A 24,434-nucleotide genomic window follows, 5' to 3' on the forward strand; every position below is an offset into this window, starting at 1 on the left:
TGAGGGACAGATAGTCAAGAATGTTATTCCTCCATGTTCTTAAGTCGCTTGAACAGTTTTAATGGTGTGGTGTTTATTGTAATGGAAAAATAACAATGAATTGCAGGCCTGAAATGTGTATAAAATGGTCTTTTATGCATAGTAAGCAGCTGCGAATGAGACGACCTTAAGGTAGAAATCCATCTTGTTCTTCACATACCAATTTCTAAAGATTGTATGATTTACAGAATAAAGCTGTGGATATAAAGATATATCCCTGCATAATCCCTGGTGTATAGACAGGCCATAGACTTACCTTATATTTTACATCGGTTATGGTCACATAATACTACTGCTTGTACCTTGCCACTTACCAGTTTATCTAGAGCATTTCTGAACCAAATTTCATTGGAGGTCGTATGTACCCTTGCTGGGTTAAAATATGAATAGAAAGGTTTCCAGGACTTTCCTGGTAGTCTACTGGTTAAGACTCTGCACTTCCAGTGCAGGGGGGCTCAGGTTCAATCTCTGGTTGGGCAACAAAGATCCCACATGCCATGCAGTGCAGCCAAAAAATAAATAAATAAGATAATAAATAAAAAAGAAAAGAAAGCTTTCTTTTGCCTTGAAGATTTAATTCAACCCCTCAACACAAAGAACTGCTGAACAGATATTCTCTGCAAGTATAAAATGGTATATACACTTCACAGTACACCTTCTAAATTAGAAGAAATGTAAAATGATAGTAAGAAGTCACACTAAAAAAATCACTTTCTATTATGTTTATTCACATTGCTACAGTTTTTGTTCCAGCAGTTCTAAAAGTTTTACAGCCACATGGTGCAGTGAAGTGGTATCATTAGGAAATAAAGCAGATCTACTAGAAATGTAACTTTAATAATTAAATGATACTAGTTAGAAACATCTTCAAAGGAACTCATAGAAAAATCAGTAAATTAGAAAGCAGATTTACATCACTTGACATCTGGGGAGCATGTTCTATGAAGATTTTTACCTGGGTGATGCCTCATGCTTCAGTAAGCTATTAATGCGGTTGACTATCCAACTAAATAAGCGTCCATATAAAGTTTTAGCCATTGCGTCTCTGACGTCAGTAGCCTTCTCTACAGTGTTGGGTCGTATGATGGTTTCTCCTCTAGTGACCACACAGTGGGAGGTGAGAGCTTCTTGCAGCTCATCTACTTGAATGCAAAGCAAAGAAGCAGCTAAAAAATAAAAATAAAAATAAGCAGGTGTTGTTAGAAGACTTTATGACAATGAAGTCAGTCCCCAGAGAATGAAAATGTCTTAATTCACCTTCTTTAAATGACACGAAATAAGCATGTGAGTGTTTTATAATATAAAAAGAAGCTCCTATTCAATAAGAGTTCTATGTCTCTTCTTGATTATCTTTCTCCACTTATCTTGACTGGTTGGTTGCAGGCTGTTGTATAACATAGCACCACCCAAACCAAACTGACTGACAGAGCAACCAACTGCACAAGCCAGTGGTTGCTAAGTTATGTTCAATAATTTAAAAACATAATGAAAACTTCTGTATCATTTGAATGTGATTATACAGACACATTTTCAAAATACAGAAATTAATTGTAAGGTTACCTAGACTTAAGGGATATATGCAAACAAATGTCTTTTAAGTAACATTTACAATATAGAAACAAGGGAGCATAAAATATTTTAACATTCATACATTTTTATCATACTACTTATCAGTTACATATGTCAATGACTAAAGTTTGTTAAAACTTGCTGCCTGAATATTTAATACTTAATGATAATTAAATATCAGAGAACTTTTAAATGAATAATACTTAAACTCAGTGAACAAAACTCACTTTTAATATAATAAACATCCTTAACCAAACTATTACATGACAGATAGGCTAATTTCTCCAATTAGTTGTTCTCCTTTTAAAATATTTTGAATATTTTAAATTTACTTTTAGCACTTGGGAAAAGATATTTCTTGACTACGTGGCTAAAATTGTTGAGCCTAATCCCTACCTTCAAAGAAAACATTCTGTGTTTCTTTCCTCTTGGGCATGTTTATTGCCACTATTCTGCACATACATTTTATTTTAATATCTTAAACATTTCCAATTTTGTTGAATAGTATTTGCTAGCATCATTTTATTTTGCTGCATAATATTCTGACATATATCTTAATGTATCGATTTTAAAATTGTTAGATGCTTAGGTTGCTTCCATATGGCCACAATTGTAAAGAATGTGAGGATAAATATTTTGGGCATGAATCTGTGTTCCTGTCTTGTATTATTTTCTTAGCATAAATTGCCTAAATTTAGCAGTTGGTTCTGAGTGTGTATGTGTGTATATATATATATATATATATATATAACATATATATAATGTTGAGATACACTATTGCTCTTCAAAAACTCTGAACCAGTTTCAGTTAAATGAAAGATAAATAATTTCAATACAAGATCACAGACTCCAGAGATTATCATTTTTTTAAATTTTATTTTTTAACTTTACAATATTGTATTGATATTATTATTTTAAAAAATAATGTTTTCTTCTTTCAATTTGTGTTTGGTTCCTAGAAAAGCTGAATACTTTCTTCTTTTCATATTTTTATTAGTGACTTGTTCTTACTTTGTAAACTGCCTCTTTTTTCATTGATATATTCATCTCTCCTAACAGATTTATAAGTTTAAAGAGAATAATGCTTTGATATATACATTGCAAGTATTTTTCTTCATGTTTCATCTCATTGCAATTTATTTTCCTGCTTTTAGGATAAAACTTTTAATTTTTATGTAGTCAAACACCTACTTAAAACTTACGTGTGATCTCACATAAAATCCTTCAAGTCTTTTCTCATCTCAGGATTATATAAATGCATTTTGTCCTGTACACTTATACTTATTTGCATTTATATTGATACACATTTGGAATTCCCTTTGTATGTGGTGTGTGAGAAGGATTCAAACCCCTCGTCTTTCAAATGGTCAGCCAGTTGCCTGTCCCTACAACACTGATTCCCTCGTGATTTGTAATGCCTTTTCTGGTAATTCTACTTAGCTCTGTTTCTGATTAATGTCTCCTACTTAGACTGGTACATCTGTTTCTATTCCCCCATTATTCATTCATTTGACATGTTTATCTATTGAGCATCTACTGCATGGAAGGCATTTTACCTGGGGATACACTGCTAAGTAGAACACCTTGTAAGGCAAAGTTCTCATCTTGATGGTCTTCATCCAGAGGAAATGAGAAGCTAATCAAGAAGTACAAGTGGCAAGATAGAGGGAGGCGGGGAAAAGGAGAGGGGCAAGGAGCGGGAGAGGGAGATTGAGAGATCCCATGAATACATGTGGTAAGTGATTCCTGAATGAACTGTGAAGAACAGCCTGGAAAAGTTCAAGAATTAAGGTGGAATGAACCACTGGGTGGTCATTCAGTTTAGGTGAGAGGTGATATGTCTTGCATGAGAATAATGATGATGGAGATAAAAAGAAGACACCATATTTGGGAGAGAGTTACAGAAGAGAAAGGACAAAACTGGTGCCTCATTGAAACTGTGCACCTGTAAAACCATCCAGAGCCACAGCCTTCATGTGCAGATAATTCCTTGTATCTTTAACTATAAATCATTTTCATGTAAATTAGTAAAATTTCTGTTTCCCATGAGTGGTTGTTTCAGAAAGTGGTTTAATTAATTTTAACTATATTAATATTAATCTTTTGTGACCTGTATGACTATCTCCCGCTCTACAAAAATAGGTTGTCAATCATCAAAATAATTGTTCAGTTTGGTGGTAATTCATGTATTTATATCTACATCATAGCTTTATTGCAGCTCATTCTGTTGGTGCTGATAAGTCACCTAAATATGATCAGACAGTGAGGTTTGAATTTTATCATGGTATTTTCTGGCTACTCCTTCCACTTCTGATAACCTAATATTGTATAGGCCAATTAAGTTTTCTTTATATAGGAAAAGACAGACAGGTTGCATCATTACATGCCAACCTCAGACACATCTGCTGTATTACCCAGCTGGTTCCAGACTCAGTAGGATGAAGATGATAAAGATCTGTGGACAGGTTCAGACCAGCATGGTTTGGCATTCGGCTCTCTGAAATCACCCTAAAACATCTCATTCTGTTTATAAGTAAGCATAAATCAGAAAAAAATATATACAGTAAGTCCCCTACATATGAACCTTCAAGTTGCAAGCTTTCAAAGATGGGAGCTTGCATCTGATTCCAGAAAGGAACCAGAACCTGTGCCATCAACATCAGGCATGAGTGAAATTGCAGCTTGCCCTGCGTCTCCTATTGCTGATGATCCTTCATCCCTACCGCCTCCCAACTCGTCTCCCTCCTCCAGTCAGTAACTCTACTTGCCTGTTCACTTAATGCCAACCCATGTACGCCTCCTGTACCGTACTGCTGTATTTTTCAAGATACCATACTGTAAGATTTAAAATGTTTTATTTTTTGCTTGCTTTTATGTACTATATGGTGATTGCAGCCACGAAATTAAAAGACACTCTTTGGAAGGAAAGTTATGGCCAACCTAGATAGCATATTCAAAAGCAGAGACATTACTTTGCCAACAAAGGTCCGTCTAGTCAAGGCTATGATTTTTCCAGTGGTCATGTATGAATGTGAGAGTTGGACTGTGAAGAAAGCTGAGCGCCGAAGAATTGATGCTTTTGAAGTGGTGTTGGAGAAGACTCTTGAGAGTCCCTTGGACTGCAAGGAGATCCAACCAGCCCATTCTAAAGGAGATCAGTCCTGGGTGTTCACTGGAAGGACTGATGCTAAAGCTGGAACTCCAATACTTTAGCCACCTCATGCAAAGAGTTTGACTCATTGGAAAAGACTCTGATGCTGGGAGGGATTGGGGGCAGGAGGAGAAGGGGATGACAGAGGATGAGATGGCTGGATGGCATCACCAACTTGATGGACGTGAGTTTGGGTGAACTCCGGGAGTTGGTGATGGACAGGGAAGCCTGGCGTGCTGCATTTCATGGGGTCGCAAAGAGTCGGACACGACTGAGCGACTGAACTGAACTGAACTGAAGCTAACTCGGATGGACTTATGAATAGAATGCACTTACAAACACACTCTTGGAACAGAACTTTTTTGTATGTAGGGGACTTACTGTAAATTAAATTTTATATCATATTTCCCAGGTTACAAATGAAACTTTAACAGATCTGGAATTGTGGGGCATATGCCAATATTAAAAATAAAAATAGGGTATATTCTAAAAAAAAGTTTGCCACAGGACAGTATCAGTGAGAAACTTTAAATTACTGAAATAATTCATTAAACTCAGTCAATATAAGTTGATTTGAAGCAAATACCATGATGTACTTTACTTGCATAGAAAATGACTCCAAAATGAACCAATCCAAGATGAATATGTATAAAACTCCATTTGGTACAAAAATAAATATTCAGATTTTTATTACTTATAAATGACAGAGATGTCAAATTTACACAATAACAACTTCAACTCTTTTTCAGATCAGTTTGCTAAATCTTAATTACGTTTTCTGTACTTTTACATTGAAATGTAAATAGCTCCTAAAATAGTCATGAAAGCCTAGTCTTTAGAAATGTTTCCTATAGTAATTAGCTAATTTGTAGACACGAAGATCTGTTTTAAACAGTGGACTCTGGAAACTTCACTTGATGCAAATTCAATCTGAGTATTCTTTTTTAGGGTTCCATAAACGTACAACTGCCCCGATGTGACACTCTCACCATGTCATCAGATGTTTTTTAGGAGTTCAGTTTTGAATGGAAGATAATAAAAACTCACAGTTCTCCAGAGCTGCATGATTCGAAATGTGGCTCTTGTCAATCTGGTGTTCAGTTGCCACAGAAGAAAATTCAATGTTTCCAACGTTCAAGATTGCAGCCAGTATACTGTATATACTTCCAAGTTGCTGAAATACAGCATGGAAAGGTTAGCAGCCCTCTCAGCCTGAGAACAGCAAAGCAGCGACTGTGGCTGCAGACAGACCAGGGGAGTATCTCGAGGCTCCAGCGTAACAAGGTCATCCCACGGACGATGATGCCGAACTAGGAGAAGCCAACTGGCTTCCCTGGTCCTCTCATTCTGTTCAAATCATCAGTGCTGGCTGAATTGCGACGTTCAAGAACTGTAACTTTTTATAATGTTGAATGAAGACAACTAGGTACCAAATTATTGTTTTCAAATTATTATGAAATGACTAACTAAAAGGGACCTTCCCATTCTGACTAAAACCAATTTTTAAAAATAAAATGTTTCAAAGAAATTCACCACTTTGTGTGATGTTTTAAAATATTTTAAAATTTACTTCACAAATATTATTTGGTCATTTGGAAGCCCACAACTGATAATCCAAAGAAAATGTACTATATTATGATTTTAGACTGTCATAAAAAATATAAGGAAACTTAAAGCAGGGGGGAGAAAAGGCATTCTCATCTTTGACAAAAGACATATGACTCTGTGCAAAGGGAGACAAATAAATTTCCTGTCATGACATGATAAAAATTGCCTCTAAATGAGTTGACTCATAAAACTACTAATCATTTATTTTAAAGCTATGGCAAGAAAATGGCTTAGGGAATCACGTGTTTTTAAAAGTTTTAGAGTTTTCTAATTTGTGCTATTTTTAGAGAATATTTTATTTTGATTCGCATGTCAATTTGCCTGGCGTGTGCTGAATCACAAATGCACAAGTAAACTAAATCCCAGGGATATTTAAAGGGACACATACACCATGGGTGCTGTCAACACCAATCAGAGAAAGATCAGGACAGAGACAGAAGGAAACAGGGAGAGAGAGAGAGAAACATTCTCTCTATTGGAGAGTCACCAAAATTGTGAAAGGCAGCAAGCTGTGCTTTCAGGATATGAAAATCAAGCCATTTAATTTTATTTTGCAAGTTGCCTCTTTTCAAGATGAAGTTGAAGCAGCTACGGACAAAGGACACATCCAAAAAAGCCAGTGAGATTACATAAAAAAAATCAGGAGTGGGATAAAAAGGAAGTGAACACCCACTCAGTTTAATTCCACTCTGTCCCATCCAGGACAGTCTGTCTTGTTAACTCTTGGAGGCTCTGCTTCTAGGTGGGAGAGGAGTACCTTCTAGAAGGGTCACCTTGAACTGGACTAAAAATCTTCAAAAATATTTAGCAGTAATTGTTCTTCAGCTCCAGAAACAGATGTTATATTTTCCTTCCTCCTAAGCTGTGTGTTTGGATATTCAATAAACACTGATATGTTTAAGCTGAAACCTGCAGTTTTATATAAATGAATTATATTTGTCACTAGACGCTGACTGCTAGACTCGTTTCCTTGTAATGTGACTAAACACTGCTCTGCCAGGCAACGGAAAGCAGTTGAGGCAAATATAACTGAAACATTGCCTCTAATGACTGGGACTTGGAAGTAAACAAACCAACAAACCAATTAAAACTGATACCCTGCTTCTAAGATAGCAACCTCTGGGGGAAGGAACTGGTAAAAAGATAAGTTCCTCTGATGATGCAAAGCAGGAAAGAGAGCTACAAAGAAGCCCAGCTCTGGGTTAGCGGCAGAAGCTGCTTGCTGGGTGGACAACATGCTTCCAGTCTGGGGGATGCTCTGAGATCCAGTTAACCTCCTCTGTTTCCCCCTAACCAGGCAACCAACAGAGCCAGACCACAGTCCAAAGGGGCATCGACCACTTGCTACATTCATATTATGACCAAAGATTGGAGACAAGAGTGGACACTGCTTTTTTTCTTTATTCGTTGCATCCTCCTCTGCTTTAAGCGCCAGGATACCCCCTACTGCTTAAATTGACTTGTCTCCATACTTACAAGCTGTGGGTGATGGCACAGTTGTGGGGAGGTTAGGGAGAGGGAAGGGGCATCCCAGGTGGAGCTAGTGGTAAAGAAGCTGACTGCTAATTCAGGAAACACAAGAGATGCAGGTTCGATCCCTGGGTAAGGAAGATCTCTTGGAGGAAGAATGGCAACCGACTTCAGTATTCCTACCTGAAGAATCCCCTGGATAGAGGAGCCTGGCAGGCTACAGTCTATAGGGTCACAAAGAATTGGACTAAGCCTGGAACAGGGTGGGCATGTGGAATCACCTGGAATGTCTCTCATGGCTTGTCTGAAATCTCTGGGTGGCAGCCACATGTCATTTAGAAAATGGCTGCAATTCATGCCTTCCCAGTCAGGGACTGTCCACCTATAAGTCCTTGAACCACCTATAAATACACTAATTTCATTAGTAATAAAAATGCTTATTTTATTAGGAAATGTGTTTATCAGGATCATCTCTAACTCCAAATGTTCAGGTCAGATTAGTATTGTTCCCAAAAGGTAGTCAGGTAAGCTTGACAGCACAGGTTTTAGTGTCATATGATGTCCACTACCCAGACCTCATGGTTACAAAAGGGCACAAACCACACCACTCTTCACATGAGATATCCACAGTGAGTTCTATAATCTTAGCACTCTCTCAATTGTTCAACTCCATCCTGTCCTCATCATTTTTGTCCCAAATCTCCAGCAAAGGCTGTAATTGATCAAGCAAACTGTCCTGTCCTTACGTATCAATGTAATCACTCTGTTAACCTTGGCTGCTACTTCTGCTTATTCTCCTCCTCCACCCTTCCTCCTTCTTTTTCTTTCTTTTGAGAGGGTACAGAAGAAGAATGAGATTTATGCACTGGTCCTTTAAGAAGCATGCATCTGTCACACCTGTAGAAAGTTTTTCATTTTAACACATTACAGCTAAGAGCAAAGTCAGCAAGCTTCCCTAAAAACCCTCAGAAATCTTAAAAATGAATTCTTTTTTCCATTTCATAGCCTAAAAGCTATTGAATGCATCAACAGAGGGAAAGTCTCCAATCATCTCCTTTCTGCCTAGAGATCACAGAACCACTGTTTCCTGATTTCTGCTGCAGTTTATAGAGTGGACAGTCAAAGTTCCAGGCAAAGTCCATGAATCTTTGGAAAGAATGAATTATCCAAAATAAATATGGCTGAGCTAGAGCCTCTACTTCCAAACCAAAAAGTTATTCAACTTCAGCCCAAGGTTTCCTGTAAGTAAAATATTTACCTAAGGATGCATTCAACTCTAGCTTGTCAATGAGTCTATAGTATGTTTTCCTCTTGTCCATTTAGCTCTTAATCTTCTGGCATAAACTGAAAACTCTTTGGGAAAGTCATGGTAATGATTCTTCTCTGGTCTCCAGAGGAGCCATTTCTCCTTGGTTGATCCTGAAAACAGCCTTCCAGGTCCCCTACAGCTCCTACAGCTCTCACCCACTCCTTCCCACAACAGGCTCATTCACCTAGAAACATAGAAGCAAAGTATTTCAGAACTCAAGGGGGACTCTAAATTCTGGGGCTATAAAAGCAGCCTGGTAGGGAGTCCCCTCCACCCCCCACATCACATCTGAATTCCTCTTGGTTATGGAGAAAGGCTACACCAGAAAAATTAACTCTAAAAGTTGAAACATTTCCTGATGGAGAAGGATTATCCTGGTTTACCTAAACCTCTTCTGAAGAGAAGGCCCCAATTTCAAGTTAGGAAAAGAAAAACCATTCATGTGTCCTTCTCCAACCTCAATCAAGTTGGCAGAGATCACACCCCATTCCCTAAGGTCAAGGTTCTTAAAAATACTTCCCCTCAGGCCTGCAGCTAGGATACCCAAGGTGGAGTCAAAGACTTCCCAAAAGAAGTCAAGATCTGTCATCAGAACTGCCAACAGAAGAGGCTCCGCATTTGAGAAAACGCACTTAGCAGCAAACTTTGCCCTATGCAAAGAACAGGTACAGCAGGGTTTTTATGTTTAGATTTCTTTGATGTGGGTTGTTTTAAAAGTCTTTATTTAATTTGTTACAATATTGTTTCTGTTTTATCTTTTGGTTCTTTGGCCTCAAGGCATGTAAGAGCTTAGATTCCCAATGAGGGATGGAACCCACACCCTTTGCATTGGAAGGTACTGGATGGCCAGGGAAGTCCCCAGGCACAGCTCTGAAATAATTATTTGGCAGTGAGCAAATGTATCAAATGGATGAAAGGCTACTGTTGACAGCCTTCTATTTTAGAAGGGAGTCAGCACTTTCTGACAAACATGCTACAAAATTTGATTCAATAATATCACTGCACATAATTTGAATGATTCTCATCACGTTTCACTTCCATCAGCATCTCTACATTTTATATACAGCTGATAAAACTTTCCAAAGTTTTGGAAAAGAATTAGGTATTATTTTTAGCTCAGGCTCTTAGTAGAGATTTGATAACCCAAGAAATTTCAGTAAACTTCTTAAGCAGATACATGAACAGTTTCAAGTTGTAGGAGTGTCATTTATGAAAATGAAATTAAAATCCAACAAATTCACACTACTTTCCTGCAAGAGTTCATCTAAAAGCCTGATTAGCATTTATAGTGAAGTATTCTTATCACAGAACTGAATCAACACAGCAAACTACAAGTAAGCTGCTAAGAGCAGAGTCTGAAAGCTTCTCTAAAAGCCTTCAGGAGTCCCTATTAAACAAGATACTTTGTTATAAAAATTTTGAAAATACAACCTAGGACACAGAAAGAAATCTTTATTACTCAAGGATAAATTCATAGCCTTAAATGCTTTCATTATCAAGTAAGGAACATGAATAGAGAAACTAAGCATTCTCATTAAAAAAGAAAACAAGAAACCAAATTCATACATTAATAAAAAATTTTTTTTAATAAAATCAATAATACAAATAATGTGCTTCAAAAGGTGCCATCAAGAAAATAAAAGACAACAAAAGAGAAAATTTGTGCAAATCATGTAAGACACTTGTATCCACAACATAAATAATTCTTACAACTCAAATTAAAAAATCAGCAAAGAATGTGAACAGATGCCTCTTTAAAGAAGATATATAAATGATAAATGACCAACAAGTGCATGAAACAGAACCTCAGCATCATAAGCCTTTGCTGCTGCTGCTGCTAAGTTGCTTCAGAAGTGTCCGACTCTGTGCGACCCCATTGACGGCAGCCCACCAGGCTCCCCTGTCCCTGGGATTCTCAAGGCAAGAACACTGGATTGGGTTGCCATTTCCTTCTCCAATGCATGAAAGTGAAAAGTGAAAGTGAAGTCGCTCAGTCGTGTCCAATTCTTAGCAACCCCTTGGACTGCAGCCTACCAGGCTCCTCCATCCATGGGATTTTCCAGGCAAGAGTACTGGAGTGGGGTGCCATTGCCTTCTCCCATAAGCCTTTAGGGAAATGTAAATCAAGCCCACAGTGACATACCATATCACACCCATGAGACTGGCTAGAACCAGACAGTAGTAAGTGCTGGGGAAGATGGAGAGAAGCCCCGAACCTACCTACTGAATTGAAAAATAGTGCAGCTGCTTACAGTCTGGTAAGTTCCTCAAAAGGTTAAACATAGTGTTGCTCTGTAACCTGGCTCTTCCATTCCTCGATATACACCAAAGAGAAGCAAAAGCTCATGTCACAAAAAAACCTGGACATGGATGATCACAGCAGCATGATTCATTATAGCCGAAAAATGGCACTGACCCAAATGCCCATCACGTCATGAATGGATAAATAACATGAGGCATATAAACACAATGCAACAGCACACCTCAATGAAAGACGGGGAAATACCGACACATGCTACAACATGGATGGGCCTTGCATACTTCATGTCAAACGAGAGAAGCTGACCACAAAGGGGGACATAATGCATCGCTCGAGTCATGTGAAATGTACAGAATAAGCAGATCGAGGGTGACAGAAGCAGAAGTGGGCTGGGAATGAGGAGGAACTGCCAATCACGAGCAGGTTTCCTTGCGAGTAAAAATTCAGAACATGAAAATATTCTCAAAGTGATTATGGAGAAGGATGCACACCTCTGTGGCTGTATTGAGTCATTAAAATGTACTGTTTTAAATGGCTGACTTGTACGGTATATGAATAACATCTTCATAAAGCTGTAAGAAGAAAACACTGCACTAAAAAAAGTGTGACATGATCACATTTATGTATTTACATAAAATTTTATATATATGTGGGAGAGGTAAATGTATATAAAATAAAAGATTAAGAATAAAACCAAGTTCAATTATATCTCAAGGCCACAGTTTCCTCAAGTATGAGATAAAAATTATAATCATTATTTCATAAGGTCATTTCAGTAATTTAAAAAATTATCCATATAATGCACTGAACACAATGTCTGGCATGTGGGCCACTCTATAAATGCTAACTCTTACCATGAGTGATGACAAAAAGATGCTTAAAGGTTTAAATGCCTTTCATACTCACCTCCATTGTAAAACCGATGACTTTGAAACACTGCTCAATTAATTCATATTGGGATTTATAGAAACTATTATTCATCATGTCCTGTATTGTTCTGATGTGGTCATTCTGCAGGTATCTGGGGGTAGGGGAGGGGAAATCCCCAAAGATAGGTGAGAATCTAAAATTTAGTGAAAAGTAGAAGTATTATTTATAAAAGTTCAAGCTGCTGAGTTACCTGGGAGGCTTGTCTTCTGGCAATTTATAATGGGCTAATTTCTTCTTTTCAGCTAAACCAGTATAGATGTAATAAAAAATATGAAAGTTTTTTTCTCCACTGAAAAGATAAGACATTTTCAGGACGGTGGTTCGTAAGAACACTTATTAATTGCTAAAGATTTTTGGTGATACAATTATCAGAACAACTGTGAGTGCCACAGAGGGTTTCCTGGAATACTGGATTTTGGCTTTCTGTGGTTGCGACTGTCTTTAGTATTTTCAACTACAACTGTCATTGAATTACAGACTCTGCTAAGCGCTTTGTATGAATCATTCAGTACATATTTGTGGGCCCAACACGCATTTCCTAGGCATTGGGGATACAGCAGGAGCAAACAGTCCAAATGCCCTGACTTCTTAAAGTCTGCATGCCCGTGGGAACAAAGTAGTATTGAATGGAGCATGCCAGGTGGTGGTGAGTGCTACATGGTCTTAGTCACCTGCCTTAACCCCCTCATTTCACATACAAAGAAACTGACGCTTAGAGGGGACACTAATCTCCCCTCAGGTCACAAAGTTGATGGCCAAACTGGATTTCACCAGGGCTGTTTGATTCCAAAGCCCATGTCATTAACCACCTCTCTACCCTGTCTTTCTGGGACTCAGTTTTCTCTCTTGCAAGAGAAATCTGTTCTTTATGAATCTCAAGTTCCACGACTCTGCGGTTCTCTGTATGATCAGCATTTCCAAGGCTCTATAATAGCACAATTAAGGAATGTGGGTTACAATGAGGTATTGAAGACCTACTGCTCAGAAAAAAAAATTTCTTCCAAACTATAAAAGCTCATGGACAAGGCACCTGGTCACCCAAAAGCTCTGAAGGAGATATACAATGAGATTAATGGTGTTTTCATACCTGTTAACACACCATCCACTCTGCAGCCCATGGATCAAGAAGTAATGTTGACTTTCAAGTCTTATTATTTAAGAAATATATTTTGTAAGGCTATGCCTGCCATAGATAGTGATTCCTTTGATGGATCTGGGTAAAGTCAATTGAAAACCTTCTGGAAAGGACTCACCATTCTAGATTTCATTAGGAACATTCATGACTCATGGGAAGAAGCCAAATATCAAAATTAACAGGAATTTGGAAGAAGTTGATTCTGACCCTCATGGATGATTGAGGGGTTCCAGACTTCAGTAGAGGAAGTAACTGCAGATGTGGCAGAAATAGCAAGAGAATAAGAAGTGGAGCCTGGAGATGTGATGGAGATGTTACAGTCTCAGGATAAAACTGGAATGGCTAGAGAGCTGCTTCTTATGGATGAGCAAAGAAAGTGGTTTCTTAAGATGGAATCTACTGGTGAAGATGCTGTGAAGATTGCTGAAATGACAACAAAAGATTTCGAATATGACATAAAGGGAGTTGATTAAACAGCAACAGGGTTTGAGAGGACTGACTCCAGTGTTGAAAGAAGTTCTACTGTGGGCAAAATGCTGTCAAACAGCATCACAGGCCGCAGAGGACTCGTTCATGAAAGGAACAGTCAATTAAAGAGGCAAACTTCATTGGTAATAAGTTGCCACAGACACCTCAGTCTTCAGCAGCCACCAACTTGATCCATCAGCAGCTATCAATATGGAGGCAAGATCCTCCACCTGACAAAAAATTATAACTGGCTGAAGGAAATCAGCCCTGAATATTCACTGGAAGGACTGATGCTGAAGCCCCAATACTTTGGCCAGCTGATGTGAAGAACTGACTCACTGGAAAACAACCAATGAATGTCGAGAAAGACTGAAGGCAAGAGGAGAAGGGTCAAGAGAGGATGAGATGGTTGGATGGCATCACTGACTCAATGGACATGAGTTTGAGCAAGCTTCAGGAGTTGGTGATGAACAGGGAAGTCTGGCGTGCCAGTCCATGGGGGTGGCAAAGAATCAGACAGGACTGAATGACTGAACTGAAGGCTCAGATGATAACTAGCATGTTTTGGCAATAAAACATTTTAAATTAAGATACGTGTATTTTTTTTTAGACATAATGCCACTGCACACATAATAAACTATAACATATTGTAAACATAACTTTTGTATGCACCAAGAGATTGAAAAATTCATGTGACTGGCTTTTCTGTGATATTCACCTTATTGCAGTAGGCTGGAACCAAAGCCACAAATATGTCCGAAGTATGCCTGTATTCAATTGAATTTGAGATGAAAGCAGGTTGCTGGAAATGAAAAATATGAACTTGGGACACAGCAAGACACACATCTTCTGCTGTCAATCACATAGAGCTATCCATTGAGGCCATGATGTCAGAAGAAATTGCTAAGCCTGAGAATATTCAGAGAAAGAAACACTCTAAGAACAAACTTTTGCTAGGTACACATTTTGGGAATGGATGGATGAATCTAAGTCAGAGAGGAAAAACTCAGAGATGAGTTCAGTCGTAAAAGCAAAGACAGGTGAACGTTTCAAGAAAAGGGGCGTCCACAGGCCTAGATGCTGACCTGAGGATGGCCGCACCCTTTAGAGCTGACTGTGTTCATACCTTCTACGCCTCCAGCCATCATTTGTGGCAGTCACCAGTAACGCTATGATGAACAATTGTGTTGTAGACGAGCACGGCTGGAACAAAACTGAAAGCTCACTTCTGGCCTCTTCTTACCACAAAATAAGAAAACTCCTCTAAGACAGGCACAGCATATAATTTAGTTTGCTTTGTTCTAATGAAATCACATTGATTGCTCTATGTGTCATACCTTTAACACGTAAATGATTCGGCACACAATTAGCAGAGTGACTCATAAGTGTAGACACCCACAATTGGTGGTGTTCTTGTTAATTATCAGTTTACATTTACTGAGGACTGTAATTTGATAAGACCTGGAGATGATATAGGAAAAATACTGACCTTCAGAAGATAAACCATTAGAGAATTAAAGGAACAGGAAAAAAAGATTACCCATCTCATGGGTATCTCCAAAGATTACCCATCTCATGTCCTGCCTTAACTCATGATTAGTGATACCCAGGTAAGAACGGCCTGGGGGCAAACCCTGGGCTCAGCAAGTCACCAGATAAGGCAGCTTGAACAAGCTGAATAATGCAGCTTTGAACTTCCTGGGTCCATTTACATGGATTATATGAATGATGGAAAATTATATGCAAATTTTGCAATATAAAAAAAATGTGTGTAGATTATCTTGTGCAAGATGAAGTGGAGAACTTATCTTTACCCAGGCATACAGGGGGTGGTGACAGTTAACATAAAACTAACCATGTGTTACTTTTCTTACTATTTTATCACTCTGCTCTCAAAGAATTACATGACCATGCAGCATGCCTCTCTCTCGTAATTGGAGAAATTGCATATCAGCCTATCGTCACCAAGTGGTTTTTTTTCTTTAATGTACCAATGTTTCCAATACTGTATGATGAATATGACTGTAATACTGTCTGCCCTCATATTTATAAGATTCTTAAAAAGAATAGGATTCATTCATTAGTATATCAGCTAGGCTACTGTGAAGCAATTAGTAAATATGAATTTATTTTTCACATTATCTTTTCCTTTTTGATGTCCAGTGTTAGGATCATGTTGAAAGTATCATCTAAGACAATACTGGCATAGGTATTGAGAGATGATTCATCTTGTAAAGAGACAACATGAACTTCACGGCATCAGTAGATACAGTACAGTACTTTCAATATATTTTCTCTTCCTTATAGTTTTCTTAATAACATTTTCTTTCCTCTAGCTTACCTTTTTGTAAGACTCAGTACATATACTTTAACAAAATAACCATTAATTGACTGTTTAGGTTATTGTCTGGTTCCCAGTCGACTATTACTAGTTACGTTTGGGAAAAGTCAAAGTTATTTGTAAATTTTTGACTGCAAGGGCAGTTGGCACCCCTTAACCTCACAGTGTTCAAGGGTCACTGTATTCTCTGACCAACCCCTATTGTAGACCCACTAAGGCTTCCTCAAGGTCCCCCACAGACACTCAGGGTAGGCCACATTCCTTCAGGCAGCAGCTCCCAAGAGGCGGCAACCCTGCACAGTCCTAGGTCTCTGCAGGCTCTGCGGTGTGGCCCCTCCTTCTGCCCTACAGACCCAAGGGTCGGCATGACTTCGCAGCACTGCTAGTCTGTGTGTATCTCACCGTTTATTCTTGGTTTTTCCAGCCTCTCCCTCTGTAAACAGTCCTCTCAGTTAGACCCTTTGAACTGGTTCTTTCCTTTCAGTTCCTGAATGACAGGGTATATCATCTTTTAAAGGACCTACTCAGAATTCTTCTATTACATCTCTGATACTTTCACTTTTAAACATCATAAAAAAGCTTCTCTAGTATTTAAAAATGAAATTCAAAAAGTAAAAGAAAAAAAATAGATGTAAAAAACCTGGAAAATGGAAAAATTATAAGGCAAATGTTCTTGAATTATAACTGAGATGTATTTCGACCTGGAATACTATTCCCCAATAAACTATGTAAAACTAAAGTCATTTAGGCCAGCTGAAAATAAGCTTACTTTCTTCACAGTATGCCTAAAATATGACCCTAATTGTGCTGTTTTCTAGACTATATGGTACAATAGTCCAATAAACATGAATGACATTATTTTTAGGAGAGCAAATTTGAAGGTATTTATATTAAATACTTATACTGCATACCTGCCTAGTCACTCAGTCATGTCAGACTTTCTGTGACCCCATGGACTGTAGCCCTCCAGGCTCCTCTGTCCATGGAATTCTCCAGGCAAGAATATTGGAGTAGGTTGCCATTCCCTTCTCCAAGGGATCTTCCAGACCCAGGGATCTACCTGGGTCTCCTGTTTTGCAGGTAGATTCTTTATTGTCTGAGCCACCAGGGAAGCCCAAATACTTATATTAAAGGCATTTATATTAATTCTATTGTACCTAAATTCCTGGGAATTTAACATACAACACATAACTACAACAATGTAGATGATTCAGTATAAAACCAACATGCAATACCATGTATAATATAGGTAACTAGTGGGAAGCTGCTGTATAGCACAGGAAGCTGAGTTCAGTGCTCTCTGATGACCTAAAGGGGTGGGATGGGGGGTGGAAAGGAGACTCAGGAGGGAGGGGAAATATGTATACATAAAGCTGATTCACTTCATTGTGAATCAGAATCAGTTTCTGTTGTATTACCAGAAACTAATACAATGTTAAGATGACGCTGTGAAAGTGCTGCACTCAATACGCCAGCAAATTTGGAAAACTCAGCAGTGGCCACAGGACTGGAAAAGGTCCGTTTTCATTACAATCCCAAAGAAAGGCAATGCCAAAGAATGCTCAAACTACCGCACAATTGCACTCATCTCACACGCTAGTAAAGAAATGCTCAAAATTCTCCAAGCCAGGCTTCAGCAATACGTGAACCGTGAACTTCCTGATGTTCAAGCTGGTTTTAGAAAAGGCAGAGGAACCAGAGATCAAATTGCCAACATCCGTTGGATCATGGAAAAAGCAAGAGAGTTCCAAAAAACATCTATTTCTGCTTTATTGACTATGCCAAAGCCTTTGACTGTGTGGATCACAATCAACTGTGGAAAATTCTTCAAGAGATGGAAATACCAGACCACCTGATCTGCCTCTTGAGAAATTTGTATGCAGGTCAGGAAGCAACAGTTAGAACTGGACATGGAACAACAGACTGGTTCCAAATAGGAAAAGGAGTTTGTCAAGGCTGTATATTGTCACCCTGCTTATTTAACTTATATGCAGAGTACATCATGAGAAACACTGGACTGGAAGAAACACAAAGTGGAATCAAGATTGCCGGGAGAAATACCAATAACCTCAGATATGCAGATGATGCCACCCTTATGGCAGAAAGTGAAGAGGAACTCAAAAGCCTCTTGATGAAAGTGAAAGTGGAGAGTGAAAAAGTTGGCTTAAAGCTCAACATTCAGAAAACGAAGATCATGGCATCTGGTCCCACCACTTCATGGGAAATAGATGGGGAAACAGTGGAAACAGTGTCAGACTTTATTTTTCTGGGCTCCAAAATCACTACAGATGGTGACTGCAGCCACGAAATTAAAAGACGCTTACTCCTTGGAAGGAAAGTTATGAACAACCTAGATAGCATATTCAAAAGCAGAAACATTACTTTGCCAACAAAAGTTCGTCTAGTCAAGGCTATGGTTTTTCCTGTGGTCATGTGGGATGTGAGAGTTGGACTGTGAAGAAGGCTGAGCGCTGAAGAATTGATGCTTTTGAAGTGTGGTGTTGGAGAAGACTCTTGAGAGTCCCTTGGACTGCAAGGAGATCCAACCAGTCCATTCTGAAGGAGATCAGCCCTGGGATTTCTTTGGAAGGAATGATGCTAAAGCTGAAACTCCAGTACTTTGGCCACCTGATGCGAAGAGTTGACTCATTGGAAAAGACTCTGATGCTGGGAGGGATTGGGGACAGGAGGAGAAGGGGACGACAGAGATGGCTGGATGGCATCACTGACTCGATGGACGTGAGTCTGGGTGAACTCCAGGAGTTGGTGATGGACAGGGAGGCCTGGTGTGCTGCGATTCATGGGGTCGCAAAGAGTTGGACATGACTGAGCGACTGATCTGATCTGAATACATTGTTGTAAAGCACTTATATTCCAATTAAAAAATAAATTAATTAAAAAAGTAAAATCAGATAAAATCCATGAGATCTTGTCAAAAAAAGAAAAGAAAAATGGAAGACTCTAAATTGGCACAACTTTTAAAAAATACCAGGGTACAAATTCAATGCTATTATTATAGTTTTTTCATTAGAATAACAAACAAAGATGGTTTGGGATCATGAAGACAGAAGAGAAATTTTGTCATTCAGCTACAAACTGCCAAAAGGAACTTGCTCAACCTGAACATACCAGAACATCGTGCTGGTGGTTTAATCAGAAGACAAAGAAAAGAACACAACAATAAAACCCCTTCCTGAATCCCTTTTTTCCAGGTGGGGGGAAGGTCCCTTGTGTATAAACACTGGGAGAATATAATCAATACAAAGATCTATTTATATATACCAGCATTTAAAAGAAAAAAATGTTATTTCTAATTAAATTTCACATTGTTTTGTGTAGAGAAGTATATTCTCTTCTACTCAAGAAATCACTCTAATTTATCCTGTTAGTACTTCTATGAGGGGCTTAGGCTTTCTATCTGTTTTCATACATTTAGGTTATTTACTACCTCTTTTAGGGCTTCTCTGGTGGCTCAGTGGTAAAGAAACTGTCTTCCAATGCAAGAGATGTGGGTTTGATCCCTGGATTGGAAGATCCCCTGGGGATGGAAATGGCAACCCACTCCAGTATTCTTGCCTGGGAAATCCCATGGACACAGGAGCCTGGAGGGCTACCATCCATGGGGTCACAAAGAGTCAGAAACAATTTAATGACTAAAGCAACAACTAACTCCTCTACTGGATATAACCCATAAGAGAGTAAGACAGTGCTGAGGGATCTCTGCTTCCAATAGGCAATGCCTCATACATAGTAGGCGATGAGCAAACTTTTGTTGAACTTTTGTTACATGAGTAAGACACTTTATTATTAAAACAAAAGCATCATCTTGGCTTACGTTTCCCAGATAATAGGAAATAGGTGATGTGAACTTACCTAGCTTGATGGATAACTCGGGATTTCTCCAGCAGGTATTCAGAGATCTGTGCTCCCACGACAGCTCCAGAAGGGGTAAATTTCATTTCTAAGTATTTTCCAAATCGGCTGGAATTGTCATTTATAATAGTGCAGGCATTGCCAAATGCTTCCACCAAATTGTTTACTTGTAAAATCTTCTCTTGCAGGGTTTTGTTATTAGCCTACAGAAAATGTCAAGATGTAAAAAAAAAAAGTAAAATTTTATTTTTGTATGAAACGAAAAGTCTCTTTGATAAGCACTTTATGTAGATGTAAACATACAAGAACATATTCTTGGTTTGTTGCCAGATGTTACAATCCCATTTTAAAAATTTAAGGTAAAATTACATAGAGTGAGATTCACCCTTTATAGAGTATAGTTCTGAAAGTTTCTACAAACATATGCAATCATATGAATCCCACTACGATTCACATATAGAACAATCCAATAACCTCCAAACTTGTCTCATTACTCTGCAGTCAATCCTTCCCTCCACCCTCAGCCCCCAACAATCACTGACATGTTTCTGTGCCTACAGTTTTAAATTTGCAAGAATGGTACAGAAAGTGAACCATATGGTATGTAAGGTTCTTAATGTGGTTCCTCTGACTCAGCCTAGGAATTTGAGATTTATCCAAACCTCACGCCATGAGCTTTATTGTTTTGTATCAGGGTTCATTCCTTTTTGGTGCTGAGTAATACTCCACTGAATGGATATACCATTGTTTCTTTATTCATTTCCTAGTTCCCTTGTTTCCTCTTCTTGGAGATTATTAATAAAGCTGCTATAAATTATCTGTAGTTTTTCTGCATGAACATGGGTTTTTATTTCACTTGAATAAATACCTAGGAGTAAAATTGTTGAGTTGTATAATGAGTATGGTTAGACTTTCTAAGAAGCTTCTGTGCTGTTTTCAAAGTGGCTGTACCATTTTGCATTCTTATCAGCAATGTAAGAGACTTTCATTCAGTTCCTCTACATCCTTATCAGCACTTAGCATCCTTATCAGACTTTTAAAAAATATTTTAGCCATTTTGATGCTATTTCATGGTGGTTTCAATTTGCATTTCCCTAATGACTACTAAAGTAATGCTCAAAATTCTCCAAGCCAGGCTTCAGCAATACGTGAACCGTGAACTTCCAGATGTTCAAGCTGGTTTTAGAAAAGGCAGAGGAACCAGAGACCAAACTGCCAACATCCAATGGATCATCGAAAAAGCAAGAGAGTTCCAGAAAAACATCTATTTCTGCTTTATTGACTATGCCAAAGCCTTTGACTGTGTGGATCACAATAAACTGTGGAAAATTCTGAAAGAGATGAGAATGCCAGACCACCTGACCTGCCTCTTGAGAAACCTGTATGCAGGTCAGGAAGCAACAGTTAGAACTGGACATGAAACAACAGACTGGTTCCAAATAGGAAAAGGAGTACATCAAGGCTGTATATTGTCACCCTGCTTATTTAACTTATATGCAGAGTACATCATGAGAAACGCTGGGCTGGATGAAGCACAAGCTGGAATCAAGATTGCAGGGAGAAATATCAATAACCTCAGATATGCAGATGACACCACCGTTATGGCAGAAAGTGATGAGATGGCTGGATGGCATCACGACTCGATGGACATGAGTCTGAGTGAACTCCAGGAGTTGGTGATGGACAGGGAGGCCTGGCGTGCTGCAATTCATGGGGTTGCAAAAAGTTGGACATGACTGAGCGACTGAACTGAACTGAACTGAATGACTACTGGGTTGATCATCCTATTTTCATTTGCTTTTGGCCACTTACACATATCTTTGGTAAAATGGCTAGTCATTTTTTTGTTCCTTTTTTGTTATTTGATCTCTTACTTTGGAATTTTTAAGTTTTTAAATATATATTCTGAATACAAGTCTTTTATTAGATATGTGACTTGCAGATAGTTTCTCTGAGTCTATAGCTTATATTTCATTTTCTTAACAATGTCATTCAGAGAACAGGATGTTTCTCATTTTGGTGAAATCAAATTTACCCATTATGGATTAAGCTTTTTATGTTGCATCTAACAACTCTTTGCCTAACCCCGAAGAACAAAGTTAACTGACAATTTTCTTCTAGAAATTTTAGATTTTGGTTTAATCATTTGTCATTAACTGATCTTTGCACTTTTGTTGCAAATCAATAAGCCACACATGCAGATTCAGTTGAGTCGCTCAGTCGTGTCCAATTCTTTGTGACTCCATGGACTGCAGCATGTCAGGCTTCCCTATCTGACACCAACTCCCAGAGTTTGCTCCAACTCATGTCCATTGAGTCGGTGATGCCATCCAACCATCTCATCCTCTGTTGTCCCCTTCTCCTCCTGCCTTCACTCTTTCCCAGCATCAGGGTCTTTTCCAGTGAGTCAGTTCTTCACATCAGGTGGCTGAAGTATTGGAGCTTCAGCAATACTTATACAGTACTGTGCAGATTACTTTATTCCTTTGATCTCTCTGCCATCTTTTCTTCAATAACACACTGTTCTGACTATTACAGCTTTATAAGGAGTCTTGAAATCAGGTAGTATTTGTTAATCCTCCAACTTTGTTCTTTTTCAAAACTGATTATTACAGTTCCTTTGCCTTTTCCACATAAATGTTTGATTCAAGTCCTCAGTTTCTAAAATATAAAATCCTGCTGGGATTTTTACTGTAAACAACAGTGAATCTACAGATCAATTTGTAGAGAACTGGTATCTTAATAATATTGAATCTTTTAATCCATGAACATGTCATGCTGCTGCTGCTGCTAAGTCACTTCAGTTGTGTCCGACTCCGTGCAACCCCATAGATGGCAGCCCACCAGGCTCCCCCGTCCCTGGGATGCTCCAGGCAAGAACACTGGAGTGGGTTGCCATATCTCTCCTATTATTCAGGTCTTCTTTGATTTCTTTTATCAACTTTTTCTATTTTTCAGCATACAAATCTTGCACATGGTTTGTAAGATATAGATTTAAATAGTTTATGCTTTTATGGTGCTAATATAAATTTAAATTTATATATTTAAATTTATAACTGATCAGTTTTGGTATGTATAATTAATTTCTGTATATTGACTCCCCTTCAACTTGCTAGTAACAAAAGAAGAGGAAATAAAGTATTCAGTGAATATATTAGGGCCAGAAAGAGAGAAAATTACATTTATAAAGCCTTGTCTACTAAGAGTGAGAAAAGTTAGAATTTGCTCAAAACAAAAGCATATGCTTCTTATACTTTTTGTTATATTTTGCACTCACAAAGGACAACAAATGTATTATAATTTCTGGGCATTATTAAATGTGGTAGTTCATGGATATTAACTTCATCAATTAAATTTAATTCTGAAATATAACAAATATCTCTGTTAGGATAGAGAAAGAAAGTAAATTATACCTTTCCAAGCACTGTCAGCTGCTGAACTAAGAGATGAGCACTTTCAGTTTTTCCAGCACCACTTTCTCCAGAGATAACAATGCACTGTGCAGTGAGAAAAGGGACCAGTAAGAACACTTCATCCTCACAATATTCAATGGACAGTCAAGAAACTAAGAGGAGAATTTCTAAGAATGTGAGCTTCTCCTTACCTGATCTGAACTGTATGTTACCATAGACTGGTATCCTAAGTCAGCCATGGCAAAAATGTGAGGAGGATTGGCAGTTCTCTTTGCTCCAATATACAACTTGGAATGCTAGAAGTTAAAAAGAACATGTGTTGTAGGGCTTTGGTTTCTGTTTAAATCCTATTTATTTACAGATAGAGCACTAATTTTTAAAGAAACAGATCCATCAAACACCTGCAAAGCATTACTAAACCACCAAAACATTAATACATATTACATATACATATACATGCACAAATCATGCACAATTATGTAAAATAAAAGTTTGATATAAAACAACAGGGAAAAATGACATGATATAATATGACATAACATGGTCAGTGGTATTTAAATGAAGACTCGTTTGGAAGTGAATACCACTTCCAAAGCAGAACTTAAAGTTTCCAAATGCTATAATTTATTTTATTTATCTATTTTAAAACTTTTCTTTTGGTCATGCGGCATGTGGTATCTTAGTTACCCTACCAGTCATCAAACCTTTGCTCCCTGCACTGGAAGTACAGAGTCTCAACCGTTGTACCACCAAGGAAGTCCCTATAATTTCTTTAGATAAGCAATTTATAAATAAGACAATTAGGTATCATTTCATTAACTATTTCTTAGATCTAATAATGTCTGACACACAAGTACTACTTTTTTCT

At 38.2% G+C, this 24,434-nt stretch overlaps 1 protein-coding gene across 1 annotated transcript in view; it reads right to left on the reverse strand.

Moving 5' to 3' along the window:
• Nucleotides 1-24,434, reverse strand: part of MYO3A (myosin IIIA) — a 161,527-nt gene that overhangs the window by 63,897 nt on the left and 73,196 nt on the right. The window contains exons 11-17 of the mRNA XM_044927476.2: nucleotides 23,758-23,862; nucleotides 23,567-23,650; nucleotides 20,154-20,356; nucleotides 12,527-12,625; nucleotides 12,313-12,427; nucleotides 5,807-5,933; nucleotides 995-1,205 (exon numbers count right to left, since the gene is read on the reverse strand). Of these exons, the coding sequence (XP_044783411.2) occupies nucleotides 995-1,205; nucleotides 5,807-5,933; nucleotides 12,313-12,427; nucleotides 12,527-12,625; nucleotides 20,154-20,356; nucleotides 23,567-23,650; nucleotides 23,758-23,862 (944 nt within the window). The remainder of the gene's footprint in view (nucleotides 1-994; nucleotides 1,206-5,806; nucleotides 5,934-12,312; nucleotides 12,428-12,526; nucleotides 12,626-20,153; nucleotides 20,357-23,566; nucleotides 23,651-23,757; nucleotides 23,863-24,434) is intronic.

The sequence above is a fragment of the Bubalus bubalis genome, chromosome 14 (genome assembly GCF_019923935.1).
Source record: "Bubalus bubalis isolate 160015118507 breed Murrah chromosome 14, NDDB_SH_1, whole genome shotgun sequence".
Lineage (NCBI taxonomy): Eukaryota > Metazoa > Chordata > Mammalia > Artiodactyla > Bovidae > Bubalus > Bubalus bubalis.